This window comes from Scyliorhinus torazame, chromosome 8 (assembly GCF_047496885.1).
Source record: "Scyliorhinus torazame isolate Kashiwa2021f chromosome 8, sScyTor2.1, whole genome shotgun sequence".
Lineage (NCBI taxonomy): Eukaryota > Metazoa > Chordata > Chondrichthyes > Carcharhiniformes > Scyliorhinidae > Scyliorhinus > Scyliorhinus torazame.
The window spans coordinates 49,224,349-49,243,326 of NC_092714.1; the positions used below are offsets into that span (position 1 = coordinate 49,224,349).

At 43.4% G+C, this 18,978-nt stretch overlaps 1 protein-coding gene across 5 annotated transcripts in view; it reads left to right on the forward strand.

The window, feature by feature from the left end:
* The window catches only part of tfg (trafficking from ER to golgi regulator), a 211,648-nt gene that overhangs the window by 24,454 nt on the left and 168,216 nt on the right, over positions 1-18,978 (forward strand). For 4 of the 5 annotated variants that reach the window (XM_072513550.1, XM_072513549.1, XM_072513552.1 and 1 more), the window contains 2 exons: positions 71-271; positions 15,166-15,249. In XM_072513550.1, coding sequence (XP_072369651.1) covers positions 82-271; positions 15,166-15,249 — 274 coding nt within the window. In that variant the 5' untranslated portion in view covers positions 71-81. The remainder of the gene's footprint in view (positions 1-70; positions 272-15,165; positions 15,250-18,978) is intronic. The other variant, XM_072513553.1, reaches the window with a different exon arrangement.

Below are 18,978 nucleotides of genomic sequence, written 5' to 3' on the forward strand. Positions count from 1 at the left end.
ACTTCAGATTTCCAACGTCTATTGTATTTTGTTTTTATCGGATTACCTATTAGTGATTTGTGCATTCTAGGTTGAGAGGAAATGACCATGAATGGGCAACTGGATCTAAGTGGGAAGCTCATCATTAAAGCTCAATTAGGTGATGATATTCGCCGGATCCCGATTCACAATGAGGATATCACCTATGATGAACTAGTACTGATGATGCAGCGGGTGTTCCGTGGGAAACTTCAGAGCAATGATGAGGTCACAATCAAATACAAGGATGAAGGTGGGTGATGGATTTTTATCAAAAATATTAAGTGTTTGGAATTTCAAATGGGACCAAGCGGCCAGCTCGCTTTGGGTTATTTGGATTCCCTAACAGTAATATAACATTGCCCAGCTGGATTTTTAGGTTAGAAATGGTATACTAAGATGGCATTTAATGCAAGAAGGAAGAATAGACAATAGAACATTACAGCGCAGCACAGGCCCTTCGGCCCTCGATATTGCGCCGACCTGTGAAACCAATCTAAAGCCCATCTACACTATTCCATTATCATCCATATGTTTATCCAATGGCCATTTAAATGCCCTTAATGTTGGCAAGTCTACTCCTGTTGCAGGCAGGGCATTCCACGCCCTTACTACTCTCTGAGTAAAGAACCTACCTCTGACATCTGTCCTATATCTATCTCCCCTCAATTTAAAGCTATGTCCCATCACCATCTGAGGAAAAAGGCTCTCACTGTCCACCCTATCTAATCCTCTGATCATTTTGTATGCCTCTATTAAGTCACCTCTTAACCTTCTTCTCTCTAACGAAAACAGCCTCAAGTCCCTCAGCCTTTCCTCATAAGATCTTCCCTCCATACCAGGCAACATCCTGGTAAATCTCCTCTGCACCCATTCCAATGCTTCCACATCCTTCCTATAATGTGGCGACCAGAACTGCACGCAATACTCCAAATGCGGCCACACTAGAGTTTTGTACAGCTGCAACATGACCTCATGGCTCCGAAACTCAATCCCTCTACCAATAAAAGCTAACACACCGTATGCCTTCTTAACAACCCTATCAACCTGGGTGGCAACTTTCAGGGATCTATGTACATGGACACCGAGATCTCATCCACACTACCAAGAATCTTACCATTAGCCCAGTAATCTGTATTCCTGTTACTCCTTCCAAAATGAATCCCCTCACACTTTTCTGCATTAAATTCCATTTGCCATTTTTCAGCCCAGCTCTGCAGCTTATCTATGTCCCTTTGTAACCTGCAACATCCTTCCGCACTGTGCACAACTCCACCGACTTTAGTGTCATCTGCAATTTTACTCACCCATCCTTCTACGCCCTCCTCCAGGTCATTTATAAAAATAACAAACAGCAGTAGCCCAAAACAGATCCTTGTGGTACACCACTAGTAACTGAACTCCAGGCTAAACATTTCCCATCAACCACCACCCTCCGTCTTCTTCCAGCTAGCCAATTTCTGATCCAAACCGCTAAATCACCCTCAATCCCATGCCTCCGTATTTTCTGCAATAACCTACCGTGGGGAACCTTATCAACGCTTTACTGAAATCCATATGCACCACATCAACTGCTTTACCCTTGTCCACCTGTTTGGTCACCTTATCAAAGAACTCAATAAGAACCGTAATATGTTTACCCTTGGGTTGAGTGCTTCAGATTTGGTGCGTGGGTAGGAACAGGAGGGTGCGTCGATGAGGCAAGTATAGGGTTCCAGAAGATAGCACTGCAGGAACCTCAGCCCTTGTGTTTGCCTAACAGGGTACGAGTTTCTTGCGCCTTTGTGGATGAGAGCAGGCAATGCACTCACTGGAAGGGGGGTGAGCAAACTTACTATAACACTGGTGCCCAGCGGGCCTTTCAAGTTGGGGTAGTAAAAATGATGTTGGAATAGGCACAATGTAGTTAGTGGAAAGATGCTATTCTCTGCAGCCAATATTGAGAGTCCTGAAGGCTGTTTTGACTGCCCTATGTCAGGGTTAAGGATATCTCCTTGGGGCTGGAGAGGAATGTGGAGGTGGAGGAATATTATCTATTTGTTATGGTTCATGTGGGTACCAATGACCCAGATAAGGCAAAGAAAGAGGTTCTGCTGTTGGAGTATGAGCAATGAAGGATAATAAAGTAATAGACTCTGGATTACTACCTGAGCCACAAACAATTTGGCATAGGATAAATAAGATCAGACAGTTGAATGCATGGTTCAAAAATTGGTTGGGGAGAAATGGGTTTGAATTCATAGTGCATGGGTACCAGTACTAGGAAAGCGGGAGCTTTCCCTTGGGAAAGGCTTCACTTGAACTATACTGGAACCAACTGAATCTAGAGAGAGCTTCAAACTAAACAGTGGGGACAAAGTTCAGGAGTGGGGGAATTTAGACAATTAAAGAAAAAGGACGAGGCAATAGTGCATGTAGAGACATAGGAAATGATAACCTGTTTATGACAGGAAGACACAGATTGTACAAAAATAAGAGTGCTACAGCAATTAAAGATCTTTATCTGAATGCATGAGGCATTAATTACACGATATATTAATTGACTGCACGTATAGAAATGAATTGATATTGTACAATATCCATTATAGAGATGTGGTTGCAAAGTCACCAAGGCTGAGAACTAAATGGTAAAAGGTCTCTAACATTTGGGGAAGTGTTGCGACATCCTGCTCTAGTGCATGGTCAATTCCAGTCCCACGTAACCTGGAGTCGCAACACAATTGAATTAACCAACAATTCTAAGAAGAATTTGGCCCTTGGCTGCCTAATAATTATGTTTTTTACGTTTAAACACAATTACTGTTTATAACAAGACCTACAATGAAATTAGGCAGCACGGTAGCACAAGTGATTAGCACTGTGGTTTCACAGCGCCAGGATTCCAGGTTCGATTCCGGCTTGGGTCACTGTCTGCGGAGTCTGCATGTTCTCCCCGTGTCTGCGTGGGTTTCCTTCGGGTGCTCCGGTTTCCTCCCATAGTCCAAAGACGTGCAGGTTAGGTGGATTGGCCATGATAAATTGCCCTTAGTGACTAAAAACGGAGGGGTTAGGAGGGGTTATTGGGTTACGGGGATAGGGTGGAAATGAGGGCTTAAGTGCGTCGGTGCAGACTCGATTGGCCGAATGGCCTCCTTCTGCACTGTATGTTCTAGGTTCTATGTTCACATTAGAAATATGCCGTAAATACAACTGGTTAACTGTTATCTAATTCCTAATACCCCTTTAACTCCCTCCCCCCACCTTCTATCTATACTATAGATACACGACAGACAAACACAGAGGGGAAGTAAGGGGTAAAAAACTTAAGTAAAAGAAAACACAGAGTCTTTGTTTTTCAGCACATTAGCCCTCTTCAAACGTTGTTTTCAATTCGAGGCTTTACTGTAAATTCCATCAAGTCTCTGTGGTTTCAGAAATACAGCACTCACAGCCTTTCTTGAGCAAGAGAGAGAAAGAGAAGCAGGTCCTTCCTCTGAGTGTCCAGGGTTCAAAACTGAGCTCCTTGGGTCTCTGAAAATCATTCCACTCAGGCAGGATTCAATCATCACCTATTACCAGGCAGAATACTGCCTTTTGGCCAATTCATTGGCCACCAGCCAATCAAATAAATCTGAGTCTATACTCGATGGAGTTTAGAAGGATAAGGGGGAAACGTACAGAATACTGAGAGGCCTAGATAGAGTGAACATGGAGAGGATGTTTCCACTAGTAGGAGAACCCAGGACACAGCCTCAAACTGAAGGGACGATCCTTTAAAACAGATGAGGAGGAATTTCTTCAGCAAGAGGGTGGTGAATCTGTGGAACTCATTGCTGCAGAAGGCTGTGGAGTTCAAGTCACTGAGTGTCTTAAGACAGAGATAGGTTCTTGATTAATAAGGGGATCACTGGTTTTGGGGAGAATGCAGGAAAATGAGGATGAGAAACATATCAGCCATGATTGAATGGCGGAGCAGACTCAATGGGCCAATTGGCTTAATTCTGCTCTTGTCTCATGGTCTTATGGAGTCAGACCGAGCACTAAGAAAGATGGTTGTGGTGTTGGAGGTCAATCATCTCAGACCCAGGGCATCACTTCAGGAGTTCCTCAGCATAGTGTCCTGGGCCCAACCATCTTCAGCTGCTTCATCCAAGACCTTCCATTATAAAAAATGGGTATGTTCCCTGATGACTACACAATGTTCATCACCATTCTCGACGACTCATACTGAAGCTGTCCATGTCTCTGCGCAGCAAGACCTGAACACTATCCAGGCTTGGACTGATAACTGGCAAGTAGCATTTGTGTCACACAAGAGCCAGGCAATAACCATTGCCAAGTGGAGAGAATCTAACTATCGCTCCATGACATTCAATGGCATTGCCATATCAAGAGGGTTACCATTCGCCAGCTATGTAAATACTGTGGTTACAAGAGCAAAACAGAGACTGAGAATTCTGTGACGATCAGCTCACTTCTCGAGTTCCCAAAGCTTGATGGCCATCAAAAAGGCTCAAGTCAAGAATACTCTCTATTTGCATGGATCAGTGCAGCTCCAACAACACTTGTTAAGCTCAACACCATCCTGGACCAAGCAGTCCACTTAATTGACACCCAATTCACCACTTTAAACATTCACTCCTTCCACCATCACCGCACAATGGTAGTAGTGTGTACCATCTATAAGCTGCCCTGCAGCAACTTACCAAGGCTCCTTTGACAGCATCTTCCAAACTTGCGACCTCTACTACCTAGAATAACAAGGGCATCAGATGCACGGGAACATCAAAGCTGCAGTAAATCCTCACTTGGAACTCGCTGTTCCTTCAATGTTGCTATGTCAAAGTATTGGAGCTTCCTTCCTAATAGCACATGAACTGCAAAGGTTCAAGAAGCTAGCTCACCACCACCACCTCAAACGCAATTAGGAATGGGCGGTAAATGCTCTCATCCCTGCTTTAAATCTGCTACCCCTTATCCTAAAACTGTGACCTTTCATTCTAGATTGTCCCACATCAGAAAGCATCCACCCATACCTCTACATTGTCAATACCTTTTATCATGTATACCTCCATTAGATCTCCTCTCATTCTTCTAAACTCGAGAGAGTATAGCCCTCAACTGCTCAATCTGTCTTCATAAGACAAACCGCTCAACTCTGGAATCATAGAATCATAGAAGAATCATAGAAGTTTACAGCATGGAAACAGGCCCTTCGGCCCAACCAGTCCATGCCGCCCAGTTTTTACCATTAAGCTAGTCCCAGTTGCCCGCACTTGGCCCATAACCCTCTATACCCATCTTACCCATGTAACCATCTAAATGCTTTTTGAAAGACACAATTGTACCCGCCTCTACTACTACCTCTGGCAGCCCATTCCAGACACTCACTACCCTCTGAGTGAAGAAATTGCCCCTCTGGGCCCTTCTGAATCTCTCCCCTCTCACCTTAAACCTATGCCCTCTAGTTTTAGACTCCCCTACCTTTGGGAAAAGATGTTGACTATCTACCTTATCTATGCCCCTCATTATTTTATAGACCTCTATAAGATCACCCCTAAGCCTCCTATGCTCCAGGGAAAAAAGTCCCAGTCTATCCAGCCTCTCCTTATAACTCAAACCATCAAGTCCCGGCAACATCCTAGTAAATCTTTTCTGCACTCTTTCTAGTTTAATAATATCCTTTCTATAATAGGGTGACCAGAACTGCACACAGTATTCCAAGTGTGGCCGTACCAATGTCTTGTACAACTTCAACAAGACGTCCCAACTCCTATATTCAATGTTCTGACCAATGAAACCAAGCATGCCGAATGCCTTCTTCACCACCCTGTCCACCTGCGACTCCACCTTCAAGGAGCTATGAACCTGTACTCCTAGATCTTTGTTCTATAACTCTCCCCAACGCCATACCATTAACTGAGTAGGTCCTGGCCTGATTCGATCTGCCAAAATGCATCACCTCACATTTATCTAAATTAAACTCCATCTGCCATTCGTCGGCCCACTGGCCTAATTGATCAAGATCCCGTTGCAATCCTAGATAACCTTCTTCACTATCCACTGTGCCACCAATCTTGGTGTCATCTGCAAACTTACTAACCATGCCTCCTAAATTCTCATCCAAATCATTAATATAAATCACAAATAACAGTGGACCCAGCACCGATCCCTGAGGCACACCACTGGTCACAGGCCTCCAGTTTGAAAAACAACCCTCTACAACCACCCTCTGCCTTCTGTCGTCCAGCCAATTTTGAATCCAATTGGCAACCTCACCCTGGATCCCGTGAGCTTTAACCTTCTGCAACAACCTACCATGCGGTACCTTGTCAAAGGCTTTGCTAAAGTCCATGTAGACAACGTCTACTGCACTGCCCTCATCTACCTTCTTGGTCACTCCCTCAAAAAACTCAATCAAATTTGTGAGACATGATTTTCCACGCACAAAGCCATGCTGACTGCCCCGAATCAGTCCTTGCCTCTCTAAATGCTTGTAGATCCTGTCTCTCAGAATACCTTCTAGCAACTTACCTACTACAGACGTTAGGCTCACCGGTCTGTAGTTCCCAGGCTTTTCCCTGCTGCCCTTCTTAAACAAGGGCACAACATTCGCCACTCTCCAATTTTCAGGCACCTCACCTGTGGCTGCCGATGATTCAAATATCTCGGTTAGGGGACCCGCAATTTCCTCCCTAGCCTCCCACAACATCCTGGGATACATTTCATCAGGTCCCGGGGATTTATCTACCTTGATGCGCTTTAAGACTTCCAGCACCTCCTCCTCTGTAATATGCACACTTCTCAAGACATCACTATTTATTTCCCTTAGTTTCCTAACATCCATGCCTTTCTCCACCGTGAATACCGATGAGAAATATTCATTCAGGATCTCACCCAACTCTTGTGGCTCTGCACATAGATGCCCTTGTTGATCCTTAAGAGGCCCTACTCTGTCCCTAGTTACTCTTTTCCCCTTTATGTATCTGTAGAATCTCTTTGGATTCACCCTTGCATTATTTGCCAAAGCAATTTCATGTCCCCTTTTTGCCCTCCTGATTTCCCTCTTAACTCTATTTCGACAATCTCTATACTCTTCAAGGGATCTACTTGATCCCAGTTGCTTATGTACGTCATATGCCTCCTTCTTCTTTTTGACCAGAGTCTCAATATCTCGAGTCATCCAGGGTTCCCTACTTCTACCAGCCTTGCCCTTCACTCTAAAGGGAATGTGCTTACCCTGCACCCTGGTTAACACATTTTTAAAAGCCTCCCATTTACCAGCCGTCCCTTTGTCTGCCAATAGTCTCCCCCAATCTACCTCTGCAAGTTCCTGTCTGATACCATCAAAATTGGCCTTGCCCCAATTAAGAATTTTAACTCTTGGGCCAGACCTATCATTCTCCATAGCTATCTTAAAACTAATGGAATTATGGTCACTTGTCCCAAAGTGATCCCTCACTAGCACTTCTATCACTTGCCCTTCCTTATTTCCCAAGACGAGGTCAAGTTTTGCCCCCTCTCTAGTCGGTCCATCCACATACTGAATGAGAAATTCCTCCTGAATACACTCAACAAATTTCCCTCCATCCAAACCCCTAATGCTATGGCTGTCCCAGTCAATGTTGGGAAAGTTAAAGTCCCCTACTACTACCACCCTATTATTCTTGCAGCTATCTGTAATCTCCTTACATATTTGCTCCTCAATTTCCCGCTGACTATTTGGGGGCCTGTAGTACAGTCCTACCAAGGTGATCTCTCCCTTCTTATTTTTCAGTTCCACCCATATAGACTCAGTGGGCGAACCCTCGGATATATCCCCTCTAAGTACTGCTGTGATGTTCTCCCTAATCAAAAACGCCACTCCCCCTCCTCTCTTACCTCCTGTTCTATCCTTTCTATAGCATCTGTACCCCGGAACATTGAGCTGCCAGTCCTGCCCCTCCCTTAGCCATGTTTCAGTCATAGCTATAATATCCCAGTCCCATGTGCCCGTCCATGCCCTGAGTTCATCCGCTTTGCCCGTCAGGCCCCTTGCATTGAAATAAATGCAGTTTAATGTAGACCTTCCTTGCTCTCTGCCCTGCTTTCTCTGGTCATGCTTTACACACTCTCCCTTCCTGCCTTTTGTTTCTGTCCCCACTGACTTCCTACATCGGTTCCCATCCCCCTGGCACATTAGTTTAAACCCTCCCCAACTGCACTAGCAAACACCCCCCCGAGAACATTGGTTCCGGTCCCACCCAGATGCAGACCGTCCGATTTGTACAGGTCCCACCTCCCCCAGAATCAGTCCCAATGTCCCAGGAATTTGAAACCCTCCCTCTTGCACCATCTCTCAAGCCACGTATTCATCCTAGCTATCCTGTCATTCCTACTCTGACTATCACGTGGCACTGGTAGCAATCCTGAGATTACTACCTTTGAGGTCCTACTTTTTAGTTTAACTCCTAACTCCCTAAATTCAGCTTGTAGGACCTCATCCCGTTTTTTACCTATATCGTTGGTGCCTATATGCACCACGACAGCTGGCTGTTCACCCTCCCCCTCCAGAATGCCCTGCAGCCGCTCCGAGACATCCTTGACCCTTGCACCAGGGAGGCAACATACCAACCTGGATTCTCGTTTGCGTCCGCAGAAACGCCTGTCTATTCCCCTTACAATTGAATCCCCTATCACTATAGCTCTGCCACTCTTTTTCCCACCCTTCTGTGCAGCAGAGCCAGCCACGGTGCCATGAACCTGGCTGCTGCCAGGTTCAATCGAGTGAACCTCTTCTGAACTCTCTAATGGAACTACAGATTAGTCAAACATGATTTACCCGTCATAAAACCACACTGATTCTGATGGATTGCGTTTTGACTTTCAAAATGTCCTGTTTTTACTTCCTTAATAATGGATTCTAACATTGACTTTCCAAATGTCCTGTTTTTACTTCCTTAATAATGGATTCTAACGATTTCCCAATGACGGATGTTAAACTAACTGGTCTATAGTTTCCTACTTTCCGTCTCCCTTCCTTTTTTGAATAATAGTGTTACATTAGTATTTTTCCAATCCACTGGAACGTTTCCCGCATCCAGGGAATTTTGGAATATTACAACCAATGGATCCACTATCTCCATTGCCTCTTCCTTTAAGACCATAGGAAGTAGGCCCTCAGGCCCGGGGAACCTGTCAGCCTTCAATCTCAACGCTTTGATCAGTACCGTTTCCCTATTGATAAGTGTTGAATGTTCTAAGTTCCTCTCTTTCTATCACTTCTGCATTACCTGTTATCATTGGGATGGCACTTTAAAAACAAGGGCAAAATACTGATTTAGAGTCTCTGCCATTTCTGTGTTCTCCTCTATTAACTCCTAGGTCTGATCCTCCAAGGGACTAACATTCACTTTAGCTATTCTTTTCCCTTTTATATACTTGTGGAAGCTTTTGCCCTCATTTTTTATATTTTGCTCTAGTTTTCTTAATTGGCTGTTGTTCTATTAATAAATGTTTTAGTAACCCCTTGTTGATCATTAAACATTTTCCAATCTTCCAGCCTGCACTGACTTTTGCAATATGGTATGCTTTAGTTTTTGTCCTTGTGCTATATTTAACTGCTTTGCTTAGTCATGGATGTTTTTCCCCTCTTGCAATCTTTCTTCCTCTCTCGAATATATTTTAGTTAAAATGAATTAAATATCTCCCAAATAAATTGGGTGTGAGATTCCATGGCAATGAGAGGAGGATTCTATTGTTCTTGCAACTACTGATGGTAGATTGCAGAATAAAGGGTAAACCCTGTTGTCATGTGACTTGTATCAGCCATCATTTTTGGTTCAGCAGAAAGTCAACTTAAGAAAAGAAAAAATAAGTAAGTTTTTATACATTTTTGGATTTCTTTTCATATATAATAATAATAATCGCTTATTGTCACAAGTAGGCTTCAATGAAGTTACTGTGAAAATCGCCCAGTTGCAACTTTCCGGCGCCTGTTTGGGGAGGCCTGTACGGGAATTGAACCAGCACTGCTGGCATTGTTCTGCATTGCAAACCAGCTATTTAGCCCACTGTGCTAAACCAGCCACAGTCATATATTGACATAACATGAGTAAAATTAATTAGACAAGTAGGTAAAATAATAGGGCTTCATGGTGCATTATATCATAAACAACTGGGATCAAGTGGATCCCTTGAAGAGTATAGAGATTGTCGAAATAGAGTTAAGAGGGAAATCAGGAGGGCAAAAAGGGGACATGAAATTGCTTTGGCAAAAATGCAAAGGAGAATCCAAAGAGCTTCTACAGATACATAAAGGGAAAAAGAGTAACTAGGGACAGAGTAGGGCCTCTCAAGGATCAACAAGGACATCTATGTGCAGAGCCACAAGAGTTGGGTGAGATCCTGAATGAATATTTCTCATCGGTATTCACGGTGGAGAAAGGCATGGATGTTAGGAAACTAAGGGAAATAAATAGTGATGTCTTGAGAAGTGTGCATATTACAGAGGAGGAGGTGCTGGAAGTCTTAAAGCGCATCAAGGTAGATAAATCCCTGGGACCTGATGAAATGTATCCCAGGATGTTGTGGGAGGCTAGGGAGGAAATTGCGGGTCCCCTAACAGAGATATTTGAATCATCGGCAGCCACAGGTGAGGTGCCTGAAGATTGGAGAGTAGCGAATGTTGTGCCCTTGTTTAAGAAGGGCAGCAGGGAAAAGCCTGGGAACTACAGACCGGTGAGCCTAACGTCTAGTAGGTAAGTTGCTAGAAGGTATTCTGAGAGACAGGATCTACAAGCATTTATAGAGGCAAGGACTGATTCGGGGCAGTCAGCATGGCTTTGTGCGTGGAAAATCATGTCTCACAAATTTGATTGAGTTTTTTGAGGGGGTGACCAAGAAGGAAGATGAGGGCAGTGCAGTAGACATTGTCTACATGGACTTTAGCAAAGCCTTTGACAAGGTACTGCATGGTAGGTTGTTGCAGAAGGTTAAAGCTCACGGGATCCAGGGTGAGGTTGCCAATTGGATTCAAAATTGGCTGGACGACAGAAGACAGAGGGTGGTTGTAGAGGGTTGTTTTTCAAACTGGAGGCCTGTGACCAGTGGTGTGCCTCAGGGATCGGTGCTGGGTCCACTGTTATTTGTGATTTATATTAATGATTTGGATGAGAATTTAGGAGGCATGGTTAGTAAGTTTGCAGATGACACCAAGATTGGTGGCACAGTGGATAGTGAAGAAGGTTATCTAGGATTGCAACGGGATCTTGATCAATTAGGCCAGTGGGCCGACGAATGGCAGATGGAGTTTAATTTAGATAAATGTGAGATGATGCATTTTGGCAGATCGAATCAGGCCAGGACCTACTCAGTTAATGGTATGGCGTTGGGGAGAGTTATAGAACAAAGAGATCTAGGAGTACAGGTTCATAGCTCCTTGAAGGTGGAGTCGCAGGTGGACAGGGTGGTGAAGAAGGCATTCGGCATGCTTGGTTTCATTGGTCAGAACATTGAATACAGGAGTTGGGACGTCTTGTTGAAGTTGTACAAGACATTGGTACGGCCATACTTGGAATACTGTGTGCAGTTCTGGTCACCCTATTATAAAAAGGATATTATTAAACTAGAAAGAGTGCAGAAAAGATTTACTAGGATGTTACCGGGACTTGATGGTTTGAGTTATAAGGAGAGGCTGGATAGACTGGGACTTTTTTCCCTTGAGCGTAGGAGGCTTAGGGGTGATCTTATAGAGGTCTATAAAATAATGAGGGGCATAGATAAGGTAGATAGTCAACATCTTTTCCCAAAGGTAGGGGAGTCTAAAACTAGAGGGCATAAGTTTAAGGTGAGAGGGGAGAGATTCAGAAGGGCCCAGAGGGGCAATTTCTTCACTCAGAGGGTAGTGAGTGTCTGGAATGGGCTGCCAGAGGTAGTAGTAGAGGCGGGTACAATTGTGTCTTTTAAAAAGCATTTAGATAGTTACATGGGTAAGATGGGTATAGAGGGTTATGGGCCAAGTGCGGGCAACTGGGACTAGCTTAATGGTAAAAACTGGGCGGCATGGACTGGTTGGGCCGAAGGGCCTGTTTCCATGCTGTGAACTTCTATGATACCCCTCTGTGATTTTAATTATTATACATCCGTGAAGTATTTGGATAATTAGTTCATTACATATGCATACTGGTAAGGATGTTCAAATCATGAAACATTGTATCTACATTTGTATTCAAAAACAGTTCGAGTTCTCGATCTAATTTGATGTCGCCTTGAGCACATGATTTTAAAACATTTGGATCCTGCATCTTGGTTGTACATTTTGATATCTTCCATCTTGCTAAACAAAGACTAGGTGAAAGGTTACTGAATACGTTTGATTGAGAGGAAAAAACAGTATGGGAGGCCCCTGGACCCCAATATGAGGAACGTGTTAGATTTTCAAACATTTTAAAACATGAAGTGGCTTTTTGTATTGATTTGTTTTCTAAATATTAAGTTCAATTAAAATGGGTAATGGTGGGCAAACTATTCCAAATACACATTGATTTGCTAGAATTGACTTGTGAATTTAACTTTTTATAATCTTTATTAGTGTCACAAGTAGGCTTACATTAACACTGCAATGATGTTACTGTGAAAATATCCAAGTCGCCACGCCCCGGTGCCTGTTCGGGTATTCCGAGGGAGAATTCAGCATTTCCAATTCACCTAACAAACACGTCTTTCGGGACTTGTGGGAAGAAACCGGAGCGCCCCGAGGAAACTCACGCAGACTTCTGTTGTTCATTTGTTTCATTCTCTGCATACCTTCTGAAAGTCTCATTTATTTCCTTAAATAATTGTAGGGGATGTTCAGTTGAACATATACTTTGCTGATCTTGGCTTGAAACTACACTCTAGAGATTTGAGCACATAATCTTGGCGGACACTAAATCATCCACTCCCTCAATGCTGCATTGTTTGAGATGTCATCTTTTGGATCAGACCTTAAACCATGAATGGCCTCTTCTGCCTACTCAGAAGCAAGATGCCATGGTGCTATTTGAAGGCAAGCATGGGGGGCCTCCCTGTCTTGTACTGCTAATGTGGTCCCACTCTTCCTGTTCTTTTACCTTTTAAGAATGTGTTTTGTACTTTGTTTGCTGCATTCCAATGCCGTTAGAGAGGAAGTTCCAGGATTTTGACCCAGCGACAGTGAAGGAACCGTGATATATTTCCAAGTCAGGATAGTGAGAGACTTGGAGGGGAACCACCAGGTGGCGGTGTTTCCAGGTATCTGCTGTTCTTATCCATCTAGATGGTAGTGATTATGGGTGTGGAAGGTGCTGCCTAAGGAACCTTGACGAGTTCCTGCAGTGCATTTTGTAGATGGTGCACAGGGCTGTCATTGTTGGAGGAATTGGATGTTTGTGGAAGGGGTAGCAAGCAAATGGGCTGCTTTGTCCTGGATGGTTCAAGTTTCTTGAGTGTTGTTGGAGATGGTCATTGTCTGGCACATATGTGGCAGAATGTTACTTGCCATTTGTCAACCCAAGCCTGAATATTGTCCAAGTGTTGATGCATTTGGGCATGGGCTGCTTCAGTATCTGAGGAATCACGAATGGTGCTGAATATTGTGCAGTCATCAGCGAACATTCCCACTTCTGACCTTATGATGGAGGGAAGGTCATTGATGAAGCAGCTGAAGATGGTTGGGACTAGGACACTACACTGAGGAACTTCTACATTGATGCCCTGGAGTTGACCTCCAACCACCACAACTCTCTTCCTTTGTGCCAGGCACGACTGCAACAAGTGGAGAGTTTCCCCCTCATTCCATTTATTCAGTTTTGTTCGGGCTCTTTGATGTCATACTCGATCAAATGCTGCCTTGATATAAAAGGCAGTCACTTTCGCCTCACCTCTGCCATTTGGTTCTTTTGTCCATGCTTGAACTAAGGCTGTAATGAGGCCAGAGCTAAGTGACTCTGGCGGAACCCAGACTGAGCGTCTGCTGAGTAAGTATCCTTTGATACACCTGTTGATGAACCATTCTTCTACCCCATTCCAGACCTTTTTGTTCTTGATCCAATCTCCCCAATTTCACTTACTTAAAACCTATTACATGCCTGACTTTTGCCAGTTCAGATGAAGGTTTTTGACCTGAAATATTCTTTCTCCACAGATTCTTCCTGACCCTCTTGAGTATTTCTAGTGTTTCCTCTTTTCATTTCAGATTTCCAGCATCAGCATTTTCCTGTTTTATCTATTTCTTTTCTTGCTTCGTGCCAAAATAATCTCAAGATTTTATCTAATTCCAGCAGTCTTTCTGGCATTTTCTATGTTACAACAGGAGATACGGCACCTGTCGCTGTGCTTCCTCTCCTACCACTGTCCAGAGACATTAACTTTCTCATGCGATATGACAATTTAGTATACTATTTCTAATCTAATGTACTATATTTGTCACCCACGATGCAGTCTGTTCTTTTCTGGGGATATATCAATTTACTGGTTAGGCAACTGCTTTGCTGAACATCTGTTCTGTCACATTTTGCTTCGAACTTATGGAGGCTTTCTATTTCCTCCTCCTAATTCTGCTTTGATGTTTCCACCTTTGGTATCCTACACTTCTCAAAACAGGTTCAACACGGGCTTCAGGAACAGTGTCTCATCTTTCTACGGGGCACTTTGCATTGGTCATGAACATTTGTGACTTTCAGACTTTAGCTTGTCATTCCTTTTGTATTGGCATCAGCAAAATGTATTTTCTGTTTTAATTTCTGATCTCTTTCATTTGCACTTTTTCTTTTACCAACCTCGTGTGTGTTCGTTTCAACCTCTCCCAGGTCTTTTCAGCCTCTTAATTTGCACGAGGTTTGTTTTGATATCGTTCCTTCACCCTCATGGATGATCTTTTTATATCATCTAGCAGTTTCTGTTAGGCAGTTTGGAGGCCATTCAATTAATCCATTTCCTCACTATGAATTGGAACATCTGTTGCTGTCTTCAGTTTTCCTCTTTTCCCAACTTTGCTAAAATTGCTTGAAATGTGGAAGGTATATATACACCTAAACTGTTAACCCATCTTTCTTTTTGTTTTTAAACATATACTAACTGACACATTCATGTCTAGAAATTTCTGGGGTTTTTTATTCTAAAAAGTGTGCTGTTTCATTCATTTAGTCTTTTCTGTTTTCCTTTTTGCAGATGGCGATCTTATAACCATATTCGATAGCTCGGATCTCTCCTTTGCTATCCAATGTAGTAGGATACTTAAACTTACATTATTTGGTGAGTAGGGGTATATCTTGGTAAGTTATTGCATGTTGTTCCTGTTAAAGCATTCTTTTTAATATACAGAAACTTTGAATACACAATATTCCAGAAACGTAAATGATCGGGATAGTTGTGTGTCTTAACGAGAGCACGACAAATAAAGCAAAAGTTTTAACAACCGCCCCCCCCCCCCCCCCCCCGATAATTATAATTATTTTCTGAAGGTAGTGATGGAGAACCTGGTGCTGGATATCCACTTGATGGAATGACATCAGGACTTCATGGCATCCTGGAAATATTGATGTGTTGCAAAGATAAAGTCATAGAATACTAATGTGCTGTGCTTGCGTGTACAATTTCCCTTTTTAAGAGCCCTCTATCAGACAGCCAACTATGGAGAAAATAAATGTTGCTCAAAACATTGACCGTGTTGGCATTTTGTTTTTGTCAGAAGATATGGCTGATGCATTCATTTTCAAAGTTTTGTGCATGTTTGAATATTTTCTTCGAAGGAGTATTTGTTATTTGATGCACAATAAAATCACTTCAATATAAATTTTCATGGATGAATTGCGAATCTTTCAAACATTTATTCAATTATTTCAGTTACCTGACCCTGTATGACTTAGCTACTAACTAGTTAAATATATTAAGTTATTTGGAGGCCTGTTTTAATAGCTTAGTATAGGGAACACTGATATTGACTTTCTAAACCACAAAGCAACAAATAAGGTGAAGCAAAGATCCCACTCTATTCTGATTTTGGTGTCACCTGGGATGCTTGTTTGCCCAAAAATGTATAGATGAAAAAGAATGTTTGTTGAACAGTTTCTCACTTTACTACAACCACAGGCTATCAAGTATTAGATTTAAGTACAGCATAAAATAGATTTGGGTAAGATGATACATACTCCCCATCATTTCAGTGTGGTATTTCTGTTTCCCATTCTAATCTCTTGTGAGTGAATCTTTAGGATTGAATTTCCTGCTTTGAAGTAATGGATATATTTTGGGGGTTTGTGGTGTGGGGAGGAGCAAAAAGTCTAAATCAGGACCCCAGAATTAACCTTCAGTTTAAAAACTCAGCAGGCCAAAATTTCAATGAGGTTAAAAAAAATTCCTAATGAGTGGAAATGCCAGCAAAGGCCATTGTAACCAGTGACCAGGGTACTTGTCACCCTGGCAGTTTTAGTTGGATTTGAACTCTGATTCTAGAAGTGGAAGGGCTATAATATAAATTCTAACCAATTCCTTGTCCATTTTTGAAGTTCATTCATGTGGTTATTTCGGTATAAGTAAGAAGCCTGCTTAACTAATGACCAATATAGTGGAAGCTGACTTTTCATTTGCTTTTACCTACTTTCCACTTTATGTATTTTCTAAACCTTCATTTTCCTTTTCTGCACTCTTCCTAAGCATGACATTTGCTGAATATTGTTTTGTTTCCCTCAAGTTACAACTCCATTTCCAACCTTGCATTCCTCCTCAAAGTTCTTGAGCATATTGCTACTTCCGTAAATGCATACCAATGTTTCCCATCACCCATAATACAGTAATTCAAATCAAGTTCCTACCGCTGCCACATTGAAAATGGATTCAAATTAGAGTCCGAAATAGCACCCTTTGACTGCAACCATTATGCACCATCTCTCCTCACCCACTTCAAATCCCCAGTGGTGGAATTTTAAGCTCATCTCTGGCTGCTGGAGCATGCTGAATTTAGTTCCGCCTGACTAACTGGCTAAGGAGGTGAACATGCCAATGGCAAAGTATCAAAGTTTTTGGCAGAGTTCAAAAACTCTGCCTATTTTCTGACTGTAAAATGGAGGAGCGTGTTTCAAAATGTTTCAGGATTTTCTTTTAGGCGAAAGGATTGTCAGTTTATTACAGCAAGAATTTGTGAACATCAAAAGAGATAAATGTCCTGGTAATCTGTTCTTGCTGGTGCTGCTTGAGGGCTGAGCGTTGGCCAGGACACCGGCAGAGCTCCCTTCCTCTCTTCAAAAAGTATTATGGGGTAATTTTTGTCTTATTGTCTTGACTGAAAGTTGGCAATAGCAATGCAGCATTCCTTCAATACAGTTCTGTAGTACGGCAGTAGGCTCGAAGGCCTGTATTGAGTTTTTAACCCGTGACTTTCTCGTTTGGAAATGACAACTATCATCTTGACTGAGATTAGATTATAGTATTTGTACTCGGTATAATTTTATATTCTGTTTGATGTGGATTTTTAGTGAACTTGCTTGAATATGCTGTTAAATTCACATGCAGGTTATGAATGTGACATCTTTATTGCAGTATTGAGAAAACAATAGTTCTAATCCTTTAATGTGGCTTTGAGATGGGGTAAAAGTTTGGGTTTATTTAAAGGAAGGATGACTTAATTTTTATTTTTTATAATTTTTTTAATCGCCTCCTTTTTCACATTTTCTCCCACATTTACATCCATCAACAATAAACAATAGTCAGCAAGATATGTCAATCCCCATAATAACAACGATCCCATCTACCCCCGACCCCCAAACCTCAACCCGCATGTTTACATAAACAAATGACAAAAAGGAATCAGGAATTACCCGTAGCCACCCTTAATCTTACGCAGCTTCCCCCCCCACCCCAAGTCTCCAGCTCCTCCCGTCCACTGCCTCTTGTAAAACTCCTCCTCCCAACCTCTGTTCCTTCCCCCCAACTTTCCACCCTGGCTAGACCACTCGGACCCTGTTCTGCCAGGCTCCGATGGCCGCAGCCCCTCCCCACACCTCACTCCCTTCACTGGCCAAAGCTGGCCAGCATGGAGGCCCCCGCCTGGGTCCCTTTCCCGCCTTGCCCGGCCCTAAGAAAACCCAAAGATCCCCTTTTAGCACACCAACCCCGCATATCCACCTACACCTCAAAGAGCCCTCATTTCGAGTGAAAGTCCCGTCCCTTCCCTTGTCCAAATATATACAACATTGGCTCCTTTAGCCTCTACACCGTGCGCAGTGATACAAAAAAGAAGAAAATACAGTCATGAGGTTACATCGGCACATGGCCATTCCTCAATTTGTCAGTTCTGCCACAGTCCTTCTGCTTTCGCAAACGCCTCCGCTGCTTCCGCCGTTCCAAAATAAAAGTCCCTGAGCTTGAAAATCACCTTCAGCTTCGCTGGATATACAATGCCGCACCGCACCTTGCTAATGTACAGTGCCCTCTTCACCAGGTTGAAGGCAGCCCGCCTCCTCGCCAGCTCCACCGTAAAGTCCTGGTATACACGTATACCAGCTCCAGCCCACTGCACCACCCGCTTCTGCTTGGCCCAGCTCAGGACCTTCTCCTTCACACTGTGCCTGCGGAAGCACAGAGTCACTGCCCTTGGCGGCTCACTCGCCTTTGGTACAGGCCTCCATGACCGATGAGCCCGATCCAGTTCATATCGGGAGGGATCCTCCCCCAATAGTTTTGCCAGCATCGCGGCAAAATACTCAGCCGGCTTCGGTCCTTCAACTCCTTCGGGCAGCCCCACAATCCTGCAATTCTGTCGCCTGGATCTGTTTTCCAGGTCTTCCATTTTTCCTCGCAGATCCTTGTTAGTGCCCATCACCTTCCGCATCTCCTTCCCCATCGAGGCAAGTTGATCACCGTGCTGCAATAACGTCTCCTCCACTTCCTTCAGCGCCTCCCCTTGCTCTCGCACCTCCGCCACTGCACTCGCCCCCTCCGTCCTCACCGGGGAAACCGCCTCCTCCACCAGCACACTCAAAAGCT